The 14,947-nt window shown below is 41.1% G+C and overlaps 1 protein-coding gene across 16 annotated transcripts in view; it reads right to left on the reverse strand.

The window, feature by feature from the left end:
- FNBP1 (formin binding protein 1) overlaps positions 1-14,947 on the reverse strand; it is a 154,655-nt gene that overhangs the window by 69,546 nt on the left and 70,162 nt on the right. For all 16 annotated transcript variants that reach the window (XM_030535349.1, XM_030535350.1, XM_030535352.1 and 13 more), the window contains exons 5-6: positions 4,198-4,260; positions 3,351-3,455 (exon numbers count right to left, since the gene is read on the reverse strand). In XM_030535349.1, coding sequence (XP_030391209.1) covers positions 3,351-3,455; positions 4,198-4,260 — 168 coding nt within the window. The remainder of the gene's footprint in view (positions 1-3,350; positions 3,456-4,197; positions 4,261-14,947) is intronic.

Below are 14,947 nucleotides of genomic sequence, written 5' to 3' on the forward strand. Positions count from 1 at the left end.
CCTTTCTATTTATGTATTTATAGCCTTCAAATACATCTATTTATTGTATCGGTCTCCTTTTGCAATAAGTTTAATTTACAAAACGTGATAATGTGGTGGTCAAATTCTACAAGGAATCTCTCCCTCCTTTCTCCCCCATTTCCCTCTTCATTTTACAGGGGAGAAAAATAAAGTTTGCCTTCCAGAAATTGCCTAACATTAGCTTATGCATCATTGATATGTGACTTAGTTATAGTCACAGAGAGGCAATAAGTGTTACAGCTGGGATTAGAACTCAGGAGTAACTGTTTCCTAACCTCATGCTTAGATAACAAGGTCATGTCTGGGCTCAATCTCAACCTTGCATAAATCTTGGGCGGGAGGGAGGGGGGGAAGAGAGAGAGAGAGAGAGGTCCTAATTTTATAACTAGAAAATGAATTCTAGGACTTATTTTTAACAGATAAAGCAGAGTTAATCTCTTTCCAGCACAGAATGTACATGAAGCATTACATTTTTGATATGCTAGGATATACAGTCACCTGAAAAATACCGTGATAAATCCAGAGAAGTGATAAGGGATTAAATCTGCATGGCGAATTTACAATTAATAGCTGGGCAAATGATAAAATCACAGGGGTCTTTTCTCCTTTGATATGCCAGAATGCTTTGGGGAAATTTTCTGGGCTTCCTGTACATTTTGTTGTGCTGCTCCTAACATAAGGAGACCGGATGGTATCTACCTATTTTCCAACTTCCATAATGCTGAATGTGCCAGAGCTGTTCTTACATCCCATTGATTTCAGTGAAATATTAGTGTATGGCAGTTTCCCAGCTTCCCAGAATGAAATTAATTGGGAGTGGCATGCAGCAGACTTCCCAATGTCCAAAAACTGCACTGTATATGTAACTCTTCTGGTATAAATCAATACTCACCTGAAATTTAACGGCTTTAAGAAATCCCCAGTAAACACACAGATTTAATTGCTTGAGGGCTAAGCAGAAAACATGCCTCTAACACTTTAACTTTATGCGGGAGGTGACAAAAACCTTTTCTCTGCTAAGAGTACAGTGACAATACACCATTTGTGGCCTGATTTTCCAGAGGTGCTGACTTCTATGGATGCCCTCCACCTCTGGAAGCCAGGACATTAGGTTTTATATCAACTACATATTGGCTTGCTTCAAAATGCTGGTTATTTTTGGTCCACATGGACCAAATTGTGCCATGCAAGACAAAATTGCCCTTACTAATTTTAGCTCTCTAAAAAATAAAACAAAATCTCATACTTCTGCATCTTCCAAACAGATGTACAGTTCCATCAAGAACAGAAGTGATTTAGATAAGTCATCTTCCTCCATGTAGTTTTCTTAAATTACAGCAGCATCACTGAACTAGATGTATAAACATACTATGTTCTCCTGCATGTACAATTCTGAACTTGGCTAAGGGACGACTTCATGTTTCAGGCCCTGACTGCAAAACTCTGATATACATTTAAAAAGTAAAGCATCTATTTAAGTGCTTTGCTGAACAGGGGCCAACATGCAAAAGTCACATATAATGTTACAACCTGATGCCAACTGTGATCCAGCAGCATGTTGCTAATTACTGGCATACCACACTGGATTTCAAATTTTATGTGGGCCTTAGACTAAATGCATTATAATGTACGCTATGGGATGATAACCCTGATGTTACAGACAGGGTTGGCCCTAAACATTAGCCCAATTCTACAACCCCTACTCACATAAGACATCCTATTGCCTCTAATATGGGTGAGGGTTGAAGGATCAGGCCCTATCTTAGTACATTGACAACAACAACAAAAGATATTTTAGAGCATGGATGTGGCTGATATCACAATTTCACAATGCTTCTCATTAAGCAAGCAAGGTAGGAAATAAGGAGAACTGCATTAGAACATCATGTATTAAACATCTTTAGTGCATTAAGATCATTGAAGCATCTAAAAAGAAAAGAAAGAAAGAATTCCCTACATTTGATAGCACTAAGAAACCAGAAGAAGCCCCCTCAAAATAATACATACTATGAGGCATCTATCTGGATGAAGTGGTGCTAACCAGTGTCAAGTCTAATAAAGGTACTGTACATGCCATCGGTGCCAAGCAAGACCTATAAGGATACTTTACAATATGAAAACCTTTTCTGCTACACAGCAAGTCTGTGTGTATCATGAATAACCACCCTCTCTCTGCTGGGATGCAGGCATGCACTAACACTTCACTGTAACCAGTGGGATGTTAGGACATCTCTGCTACAATCAGCAGCATGGAAAGCTAGGGGTCGTGTTCTACCTGAATCACACAGCAACAGTCAACATGTGATTGTCGTTGGCACCAGCTGTCCTTGGACTCTGATTCTGCCACCCTTGCTCATGGTGATAGAAAGGATAGCAGAATTGGCCTTTAATTGTGGATTTCCATGGGCCCATGTGCAGAGTAAGGCACAGAATTTGGCTCTTAATTAATACTGTGCTTTAACAGTCATTCTGCTGATTATTTCTATTTTAAAAAGGGGGAAAGTCCATAGTTATATTGGTTTGCATTTGAACAAATCATTTAGGTGACCCTGCCCCTTTGATGCTTGCAGTTCTGTGCTTTCAGTCCCAAGCACTAGCAGAGTTTGCACACGCACTTGCCATTGGGAAATCCTCAACACTCAGCCTCTATGTGTTAGATTACTTTTGATGGGCAGCTAAGATTAGCACACAAAGTATCACCTCCACCAATAGTGCATGTCAATTTTCAGGGTAGGGCTTGTGCCTTTGCATGTGTTCATAGCATACCTATCACAATGGGATAGCCATCCTTGGCTTTGCTGCTGCAATATCAATATTTAATAATAGTGAAGTCCAAATCTTTCTCAATCTAGTTGTCCTAGAGGTGGAAGCCCAGGCGAGTTACACTGCTGACTGGGAGTTATGAGTTTCTGAGTGGAGCCCAGATCCTGGGCTGTTAGCCAGTGAGGACTGATTTTGAGTTGGGGCAAGATCCTCGTCTGATATAAACTGAGTTAACCCCATTGACTTTAATGGAGCTATGCCCATTACACTTTTCTGGGCAAATGGAGGTGTCCCACTACAGAGAATCCCTTGTTTAGGCCAAGCTATGGACGGACAGAGTTAAGATGACAAGGTGGGCCAAGCAATATCTTTATTGAACCAACGTCTGTTGGTGAGCAAGACAAGCTTCTGAACCTTGTTTCTCTAACATCTGGGACCGACACGGCTACAACACTGCATACAGTTAAGATGGTCAATTCTGGAGGACGTGTGTTATCAGTGGGACTGAAGGAGTGACCATTCTAACATATGTATTTCCAAATGGAGTGCCTTGCCACCTGGCTTACCTTTTCAACATCTGCTTTCGTAACGTTGATGTCAGCATCCATTTTCTCAAAATACTGCTGTGCTCTATCGGCTTCCTTGCAATCACGTTCAAACCGCCTTTTACTCTGAAAGGGAAAAATGAGCCCATTAGATACCAGAGAGAAACATGATTTGAAATTCAGCCTAGCAAGCAACACCCACTAACTTCATTTTCTGTAATCACTGTCAAGAGTTTTTGAGAAAAGCTCATTTACATCTGCATACATTTCCACGCTAAACTGCAAAAGCGTCGAAGTTATTGGAAAGAAAATCTTTGCTCTGATCTTCAGACAGATTGGTTCTGATGGCAAAACCAGTCCTGCTGTCCCATTAGCCTCTGAGCCTCTTTCCATATTTCCCCTACACATGAAACATCTTCTTGCTCTGATCTGCCAAATCATTAACTTCTCTGCATTTAAATCCCTTGCTTCTGTGAAGGCCACAATAAATGAGCCAATACTATCTTTGTTATTTTGTGTGTGTGCACATATGACTGAACGACGAAGGTGTGCACATACACAAGCTGAGCATCCATGGGCAACACTCACCTTTTCTAACACAGTCCCCTTCTGACAGTTTCTCACCTTCCCTCATTGTGTCACATCTATTACTGAGGTCCAGATTCTGATATACGGATGGCACTTAAAGGAACTATTTTATACCTTTCAGTATCCTTTAGAGACAAGTTTTCAAATCATGTTCTTTTGGATTTAAGATGCTCTCCTCAAACCATATCATAATCTCTTTTTAAACACAATGTTTAGAAACACCCTATGAAGACAATGTCAATGTAGCTATAACATCATTTCTGAAGATGTTTCTACTTACTGCTTCAAGCTGTTTCCAGAAAGTTTCAATGTGCTGTTGTGCCTTTCTGCCATCATGAAAGTGCTGTTGAAAAAAAGCCAAAATATTATAAACAAAAGAATCAAACAATTAAATTAGAGGAGATATGGAAACACAAAAAAATCTTGCATCTATTCTGGGACTCTACCAAGCCATACAGGTGTACGATAGCTATTTTATGTCTTAGCAGGCCACAGATTTACATTGGCAACAATTAAAGAGGTTTTGTAGACAAGGTATAATTAATCCCTTTAGCAATTCCACCTCGTATTGTTCACCGTAACCCTTAATTATTGGTTTCCCATGCAACCATCCCCACACTACTCCCATCTGAACAAGATCTCTTTAAAATACCCATTGAACACTGTCTCTAAATTAAAATTTTTCTCCATGTGACACTTGCCCAGCCATCTTCATGATACAGAATCCTCCTCCTTGATTGGCACATTCTAGCATTGATACTGGTCCTTCATTAACTGATTTCATTCACATACAATATGAGCATATTTTTTTTCCCCCATTACAAGCTTACATCTGTGGGACCAGCTGTCCTCTTCTATTCTGTTTTGAGATGTGTCAATTACTTTGGATTCCTGCAGAAACCTTATTTTTCATATATTTTCTTGTTTACATTAACCTGCTATAGAAATCTTGACATGTGAAATGTCTATTAAGCAACCTACCTTATTAAAAACAGATTAATCTCCTTACAAGAATAGTAGAGTGTACAGTTGTATTCTTCATATCATACTATAGTTTTATTAAGAGATGCTTGCTTGAAATTCTCCTTAATTAGCACCAATTTTAAACAACAGATCTTAGCACTTATAGACTGCTCTTTAATGGAGGCTCTAATGTGCTTAAAAAAGATGGGTATATCCTCTTTTTACGCATGAGGAAAGTGAAGCACATGGAAGCTAAGTGGCTTGCTCAGAGACACACACTGACTCAGTGGCACAGCTTTAAATAGAATACAAGAATCCTGATTTGCAGTCCTCTGCTCAACCACTATCACACACTGCCTCCTGTAATATTATTATATTATATTATTATAATTATAAAATTATTTCCATATGGGAATTAAGATTTTACATTAATTAAAAGTCAGACACAATTTTACAAGGAAATCTCAGCGAGAATAGGCCTGATCCTGGCAGGTGCTTAGCATTTTCCAACATGAGCTTCAGTGAAAGTTGTGGGTGCTCAACACCGGGCAGGATCAGGCCTTATACCTATTTTATGCAAAATGACAACATACAGTTACGTTAGAAACTATAAAACCTCATGCTTCACTGTCAGAGCCAGCCACTAATTGATAGGGTTAGGAAGAAACTTCCCCTCTAAACAGATTAATCCACAAGTGGCCACTACAGGGTTCCTGGACCTTCTTCTGAAGCAGTTTGTCCTGGCCACTGTCTGAAAGACAGGATACTGGATTATACTGATCACTGGCTTGATTCAATATGGCACTTCCTTTGTGCCTTTCTGATGCCACCAAACAAGCTGGCCATGTCCCACACGGGGCTTAAAATAAGACCTCAAAGACCTTTATCATCACTCTCACTGAACACCTAATAGCATCTAATTGCCACAAACTCATGTTAGCTTTCAGGTGAGGGAAAGAATAAATACCAGTCTGAGGATTCTAAATACCACAACGTATAATCCCAAATCTCTCCTTTGGCCTGGGTGCTCATCTGCAGCTAAACAAAGCAGTGCTGCACAGCATTTATCTTTAACCTCGAATTTTATTAGTAGAGAGGGAAAAAAGGGAGACCCAAAGTCAGTAATACTTTTAATTATGTAACAATGTCCAAGTCAGACTGTCACAGTCCCACCTACAGAGAACACTTGAATGTGGAGCAGCCAAGCCATAAAAGGCAATGCAGCTGAAAACCTGGCAATGCTACAGCTCTGAAGAACACATCCTTTTCCATTAACTCTGATAGTACTTGTGCTAGTCTGACCTTTACCCACCGCATTTCAGTTCTGTGAAAAATACACTCACCGCACTATGACATTACAAAAACATGTCACTGTAAATTCCCTGCTCGAGAAAAAAAAAACAACTCCTCCAAATGGATTTAAAGTTCCTTACCTAGAATCAGATTCACTCTAACTCATCCTCTGATGCTTCCTTGAACTCCTCAGGCTGCTGCTGAGGCAAGATACAGTTTTCGCCCCAATATGGACTTTGAAATGCTCCTACTTTACCTTAATTTTATAGGTCTGTTCTCCTGAACTCTACTTAAGAAACAACTGCAATTTAACTCTAGTTCCTTTTCATTTTCATTCTCAGCAATATATCTCTGACAAAAAGACATGGGGAATATTATCTCACTCACACTGAGGCTGCAAACAACATTGATTTCCGAAGTGAGCTGTAGCCCACGAAAGCTTATGCTGAAATAAATTTGGTAGTCTCCAAGCTGCCACAAGTACTGCTGTTCTTTTTGCGGACACAGACTAACACTGCTGCTACTCTGAAACCTTTCTTCACACTGCATTTCCTGCCTGCAGCTATCCTTCATAAATGCTTATTGGTTTCCTTGTCTTCTCTACTTGCAGATTTGCTGCCATGTATGAAGGAAGCTGATTCCTAAGCACTATACCTGCTCAAAGCCCTTAGTGTAACTGTTTAGTGTTTCATAAACCAAATTCTGTTGGTGAGAGAGACAGGCTTTCGAGCTTACACTAAGCTCTTCTTCAGATCTAGGAAATGAACTCAGTCCTGGTCTATATTACAAACTTACCTCACTGTAACTATGTCACTCAGAGGTGTGAAAAATCCACTCCCCTGAGTAACACAGTTACGTTGACCTAACTTTTGGTGATTCATGACAGTGCTAAGTGGACAGGGCGGCTTCTCATATTTCAAGGGACATTCAGGGTGAAGTGGCCTGCTAACGCGCCTCCAGTCATAGGGAGGAAAGGGGAGGTGGAAGCAGATGGGAGCGAGGGTTGCTAGTGGGTTACAGATTGTTATAATACACCATAAATCCAGTGTCTCTATTCAGTCCATGATTTCTAGTGTCTAGCAAAGTTACGAATTTAAGCTCCCAGGCTCATCTTTTGAAAGTATTCTGCAGGTTTAAATTTGAGGGTGAGGATTGATAGGTCAGATATCGCGCGATCGCTTTGTGAAGTGTTCACCCACAAGTGATACGCTATTTCTGTCTATCATCTTCCTGTGAGAGTTCATTTGAGAGCATAGTGATTGTCTGGCTTCACCTACATAGTTGCTATGGGGGCAACAATCCAAACAATCTGTTCAAACCTTGTGTTTAGCAGTGACACTGAGTAAGGCCATGTCTACACTATCACTTATGTTGGCAAAACTTATGTCGCCCAGGAACGTGAAAAAGCACCTCCTGGAGAAACATAAGTTTCACCGGCATAAGTGGTAGTGTGCACAGCACTATATCAGTAGGAGAGCTTCTTCTGCCGACATAGCTACCACTGCTCATTGAGGGTGGTTTAATTATGTCAACAGGAGGAACGGCTACACAAGAGATCTTATAGCTGCGCAGATGCATCAGTACAGCTATGACACTGTAAGGTCTCTAGTGTAGATAGTTTCCCAGATCTGAAGAAGAGTTCTGTGTAAGCTTGAAAGTTTGTGTCTCTCAACAACAGAAGTTGGTCCAACAAAAGACACTACCTTACCCACCTTGTCTTGCTAATATTCTGGGAGAAACACAGCTACAACAACACTGCACATAGTGATAAGTGTAAGATATACTAATAGAGTGAATGACAATACATAGCACTTTTCATCCACAAATCTCAACACACTAGACAGAGGTGGCGAAGTATCATCATCCCCATTTTACAGAGCAGGAAACTGAGGCACTGAGCAATTGATTTGCCCAATATCACACAGGAAGTCTGTGGCAGGGCCCAGAACAGAACAGAACACAGGTCTCCTGATACACATTCATGTTTTCCATGCACTGCATTATCCTGGCTTCTGCAAATTCTTTTCTTTAACATTATTTTGTAGTCTTTCTATAAAAGAATGTGCATTTCTTGTTCAATCTTCTGGATTTCAAGTTTAAAGAAAAAAAGATTTTAAGACCAGTTTTCCATTCATGAAGTTTCTGGGAACATGCTCTAATAGATAGATAGATAGTGAGAATGTTTTTAACCAAATCTGATGTTCCCATTAATTAGCTATTCTATCTTTTGCACATACAGCACATGTGAAAATGACAAATAAATCAGGAAACTATGTGGAACATCAGCACTTCTAATTATTCACACAAATTTATGCAGCTGAGTCACAGCAATGTGCTTATTGAAGCAGTTGATAAATAAGGAATATGGCATTCCCTTCTGAGTGTGAATGCTCGAACCCTGACTTGACCAAGCTATTTATTTAAAAAATGGAGAGTCAGATTACAGGCAGGATGCAGTCGCTGGCATGCCTGGCATGCAATACATTCAGACATGTGCAGTGGAGTGGGCTGCTGCTTCTATTTCCTCTGGATTGTTTCTCTGTCTATACCAACATAACCACACACCTCTAGCTGACACAGTTTCTCTTTCTATACCAACTCGACCACACAACCTACTTGTCATCTCCCACTCCACACTGGAGCCCCTATGGAGTATCATCAAACAACTATAACCCATGCTTGATGGGGATCCCATCCTGAAAGAAATCTTTCCTGAACCACCTTTTCCAGCCTTTAAATAACCCCCCAACTTCTCCAAGCTCATCATCAGATGCAAGTTCCCCACAGATCAGGACACAGCAACACAAAGCAGAACCAGACCCTGCCAGAACAACAGATGCAAACCTGCAGACATCTTCACTGCTGCAACGAACACACACACACACACACACACACACACCCCGCCACCCTCCCAACACACCTTTTCAGATACACATACCGGTGCACCAAATGCCCAACAACAACTACATGGCTGAAACCAGACAATCACTACACTCTTGAATGAACTCACACAGGAAAACAACAGACCAAAACACCCCATGATCTGTAGGCGAACACTTTTCACAAAGCGATCACTCTACAGTTGACCTATCAGTCCTCATCTTCAAAGGAAACCGGCATAACACTTTCAAAAGACGAGCTTGTTCGCTTAAATTCATAACTTCGCTAGACACTAAAAATCAATGGACTGAATAGAGATACTGGATTTATGGATTCATACAATGATCTTAACCCAGTAACACTGCCCCCGCCCCAGCTACTTCCCTTCCCTTTCCTATCTGTGACTGGAAGGGTATTAACGGACCACTTCATGTTGAATGGTCCCTTGAAATATGTGGTAACTACTTATGCTAAACAATCTGCTCCACCTTGTGTTCCGCTGACACACACTGTGGCCAGGTCTATACTACAAACTTACATCAGCATAACTACGATGCCATGGGTTGTGAAAAATCCACATCCCTGAGCTACACAGTTATAAGCACCTAACACTCCCCACCGCCATTCCAGTGTAGACAGCGCTATGTCAACGTGAGGGCTTCTCCCATCAACCTAATTAATCCACCTCCAGGAAAGGGGTAGCTTGCTGATGGGAGAAGCTCTCCTCTCAGTATAGCAGCATCTTCATTGAAGCACTGCAGCTGCGCCACTGCAGCATTTTAAGCATAGACCTGCCCTGGGTGGGTTTCCCAGACCTGAAGAAGAGCCCCGTGTAAACTCAAAAGCTTGTCTCTCTCACCAACAGAAATTGGTACTATAAAAAAAATTACCTTTCCCACCTTGTCTCTGTAATATCCTGAGACTGACAGGGCTCCTACCACACTGCATGTATACGAATACAAAGCATATATGAAAGAGTAGTACCCAAAACGGGACCATTTAGAGGCACTGCAGAAATAAGCAAATCAATGCAATGAACTATGGAGAAAAATCCTAAAGAGAAAAGGCAGAATTTTCAGATGCTTTGGGTTCTGTCTTGCAACTTTTACTCACATGACAAATCAATATGCAGTAACATTGCAGTTAGGCGTTTATATCACAATAATGTGAATGTTTCCTTCTTAAGTCTCCCCAAACCACTTTTTAATCTTCACTAAAAGGTCTAGTTATTCTGGTAACAACCAGCCTTGAGATTTTTCTGGAAAAATATTTTTTTCAAGGCATCTGACCTACAGATGAGTTGAACAGCTTAACAACTCAGGTAAAACATATCCATAGCCTTCATGACCATCATCATTTACACCAAGCAAAGTGGGTGTTAAAGACTACCAGATCAAAACAGATTATTCCCATTTTGTACTAGTGTAAATGAGTGTACCAGGAGCAGGCCAATGGGGAATCAGACCTATTATCACCTGATGGCCTCTGAAAATGGAGTTGGGGCCTGATTTAACTACTTTTTAAGCCATTGGGAAAATTTCCTTTGACTTCAGTGAGAGGTGTGTAATGGAGTGTGCTCACCTCTTGAGTGCTCCCAGTCAAGTGTGCGCGTACCTGCAGTTGTTCTCAATTTCCTCTGCTCATGGTGCCACCTGTTGCCCGCCGCACGTATCAAGCAGGTCTCCAGTGATTCAGCCCTCCAGCCACGTCACACAATATTCATATGCAAAATCGAACGAAACAAACCCCTTCCAGAGTATACTGTCCAATCAGGCCTATCTCAAAGTCCTCAGTAATGTCCTGCTGCCCTCCCTGGGCTCAGTATTTTCACTGTCCAATAGGGCCCATCATGGTACCCCTCCATTGGCAAAGTTTCTATAGCTCTCCCCAGACTTAATCTCAGTCTGACCAACAGGGTGTCTCTCAGTGCCCTAGTTGGCCAGGTTGCATGCAAAGGTTCCTGCCGTGGGATGGAGTAGCACCCCTACGGCTTCCTACCTGGAGGCTCTTCACCTGCCCTTTAGTCCTTTGACCCCGGCTCTCCAGCTGGATCAGTCTCAGTTTGGTCCCCTTCCGAGGGATGGGGGATAACAGTTCCAAGTACAATCCCCTCCGTGGGCCTGTCTAAACTCCCTTCTGCCTTGTGACTTGCAATACACAGGAGTACAGACTTCAAGAAAAAAAAATTACCATGATCAACAAATACATATCCCTGTAGCTGCAACATTTATTCCCCCTAAGAAAAAATGTTTTAGATATTAAACTAATCGTGTATTTGATCATGGCTGAAAAGTAAAGAAGTGGCTATTCCTGAAAAGCAAAGTAAGATTGGCCTTTATATAGTATTATAAACACAAAACTACATTAAGAGAACATTAAGGTTGCAAAGTCAAGAACTTGAAAGTGAGGGAATGCCAAATTTAATGTAGCCCTTATCAAACAGTCTTTAATTACATCATCACATACTATATTTTCAACAGGATCCCTGCCTTCATCAGTGCACAGAATGGACAGCACTCACTTAATGAGCAGCTATTTACTATTTTGCTTTCTCTTCATTGTTCAATGTCTGGCCTCGTGCCTTATTTACTGCACACTATTTAAACACTGCTCCAAAGACAGAATTATTAATTATCTCATGGGCTTTTCTATGTCATTCATCACTATAGTTTCTGAGTCCTTCACAAACAATATTATTTGCACAACACCCTTGTGAGTTGAGAGGGATATTATTATCCCCATATCGCAGATGGGGAAGTGAGACACAGAGAAATTAAAATAAAAAGCTTCCACTAATATTGGGTGACCAATCTGCGACACCTAGAACCTGCTTTCTCAGAGCACTTAACATTAGATAACATCTCCTATGTTCAAAGCTCAGCCCCCATTGACTTTAGTTACAGCTGTGAGTGTTTAGCACTTCTGTAAATCAGACCCCAGGTACGACAGAGAAATATGAGAACCACTGGAATGATCTTACTGCAGATCAGTAAGTAAATGATAGTGCATTGCATTTCTCACCTACAGGTCTCAAAGTACTTCATGTACAAGGTGAGATGCATTACCCTAATTTTACAGATGAAGAAACAGATGCAGAGCGGTAAAGTAACTTGCACGAGGTCACCCAGCAGGTGGTCTACTGCCTGCTTTGTTCTCTGAGCAGGCAGAACACCATCCTTTAATTATTGTCCTGTTCTCTGAGGGCAAAATGCATTCCTGTGCAGAGGGACTACAGAACCCTACGCAGTACGTAAGCCCCCAAAGTAGGGTATAGGTTGGCTCTCTACACAGGGGAAGTTTTACATATCATCCAGAAGATGGGAACAGGAGGAGAAGTGTGTAATAGTCTCATATATCGGTATCCAAAAAAAGAGATGGATCTGGCTGGTCTGGAATTAGACTTACTGGCCTTGACAGTGCCCTTTCAGTAATTTGTTTGTAATAATCTGAAACCTGAGTCCTTAAGACTCTATTCCAGCTTTCTTAAACTTAGACATACACAACTGGGGATTGAAAAATGAGGGGGAAAATCCGTGGATTTAAAGCTTGCTGAAAGATTACCCCAATAAACATAAAATTGTTTGCACCTTCAGACTTCAGGTATTGTTGCTCTCTGTTCACGCGAGAAGGTCCAGGGAAGCGGAAGGGTGAAGAAAGAAGCCCTCCAACAGCTGCCCATCCCCAGAAGGACATGGGCTGCACTCAATTCTTCTCAAAGAACATCCAAACCGTGGGCTTGAGCCTGCTCCAGTTGGAGTATTTCCATTTGGAATCAGGCCCTTTCCTATTGCACACGAGCTACTGGGCTCTGGCAGACAGTCTCGTATTTTAATTCCTGTGTACAATATAATGGCGCTTTTGGGGGGGGGCACATCACTATATATGGGATTCTACCATAAAGGACAAAGACTTTCCATCAGCACATAGGAACTTTCACATCACCTCGAATTGATAAGGACTCCGAATACATATTGCCAAAGCTCCCTCCCTCTCTTTGTTTAAAACAACTTCACCTTTCACAGAAGTTTTCCATAATTAATGGCCACATTCAGCTAGATGGTTCTGTATTATTAGTTTTTTGGATATGTGCTTGCGACTACCTTTAAGACTCTTAAGCACTGCGGCGATGAGACCTGTTATTTGTTTGGCATGGTTCACCCGAAGTGTAGCATTGGGCACATTTAAAGCACAACATGAACAATAAGCACTATAACAAGCTTTTTTCTGATGGACCTGGAATATTGACTAACAAATTCAGTTGCTTAGACTTTTAAATATATGGGAAAAGTGCACAAAATCCTAAAGGGATACCTTTAGGGCTTTGTATAAATATAAATAAATACATTTAAAATAACTATGTTTTAACTAGAAGAGGAAATCAATTTAATTTTTGAAAGGTACACTATCAACTTTTTTTTCTTTAAACATTTAAATTGAATCCTAGGGTAAATCAGCTATTTTAAGCACCATGCTCACTGGAGAGGTAATAATAATGAACCTTTGGATATAATGAACCTGGTCTCTGCATCCCACCTCCAGGTCTGAGCTGGAGAAGCTGTCAGCACCCACCACAGCCCCAGGCCTGGAGGAGCTGCCAGCCCCCGCTGCAGCAGATCTCTTCTGCTATGACGACCCCAAATGGCTTGGATCCCATGGGGTTCGTTACAGCGAGGGTGTGCTGTATATAGTTGAATTCTGTTCAGTCAGTTTTCAGTTTAAGGCTATGTCTACACTATCATGTCAGCAAAACATGTGTCGTTCAGGGGGTGCGACTATTCCATCCCCGAGTAACAAACTATGCCGGCATAAGCACTATTGCGCACAGAGCTATGCCAGCGGAAGAGCTTCACCCACCAACACAGCTAGCACTGCTCATTGGGGTGGGTTAATTATGTCAACAGAAGTGCTCTCTCCCATTGGCATACAGCAGCTACACTAGAGATCTTACACTGCTGCATGTTCTCTAGTGCAGACATAGCTAAATCTTTCGCGAACCCTTTAGACAGAAAACCAGTAGCAGCCTATCTGCACTACAGCTCTCAGCATTCTTAACATAAATGCAGCTGAACTGAGGTCAATGACGGTGGGAAATTATTGAAAAACTTCCCTAGTGTAGACAAGACATTACTCTTTCCAGCTAGGCTGGGATTGCTGGCAGCAGAGCTTGGCGTATGCCATCTCAGTGTCTCTCACTTAGCCTCTGTCTGCCCCTTTGAGGGTGGAAACAAAATGTATCCCAAATTCTCCAAAGGAGAACAATGACATTGTGTGACTGCACTGTGGGAGCCATGGAGGTTTGTGTGTAATGTTAACTTAAAAAGATTCCCTGAGAGACACACAGGACTTAAGCGAGAACAGAATAGAGCTATCTGTGGGGTATTAAAAATTGATCATGTGAAACATTTTACTTATCAAAGATTGTAACGAAACAGCCTTATTTGTCTTGCAGAAACAAACAATGATTGTCCCCAGCTTTGTGTCACTCTGTTCTATTTATATTGCAAGTACATGGAGAAGTAACATTGCAAAGCAGCACGATTATCTTCGATTAATTTACATGCAGATTGTTCAGCAAAAAGTGTTGTATGAATGGACATTTCAAAATAGATTGAGTACAAGGGTTTTTCCATTTTCTATCTGACTCCTTCACATAGTCTAAATAAATTATGATATAGTAGAATACATTTTAACCATTGCTTTTTTCTTCTCTGCTTTTCATTGTTTATCATTCCAAAGGGCAGAAGACTGGCACCATAGTGGTTAATATCAAAGAAGTTCTGTCAATTTAACAAGTAACCTTTCTATCTAAAAGTTCTCTATAACATTGTTATAAGTTACTCTTAAAATTACTACAGAGTCATAGAGTCATAGACTTTAGGGTCAGAAGGGACCAA

This window comes from Gopherus evgoodei, chromosome 16 (assembly GCF_007399415.2).
Source record: "Gopherus evgoodei ecotype Sinaloan lineage chromosome 16, rGopEvg1_v1.p, whole genome shotgun sequence".
Taxonomy (NCBI): domain Eukaryota; kingdom Metazoa; phylum Chordata; order Testudines; family Testudinidae; genus Gopherus; species Gopherus evgoodei.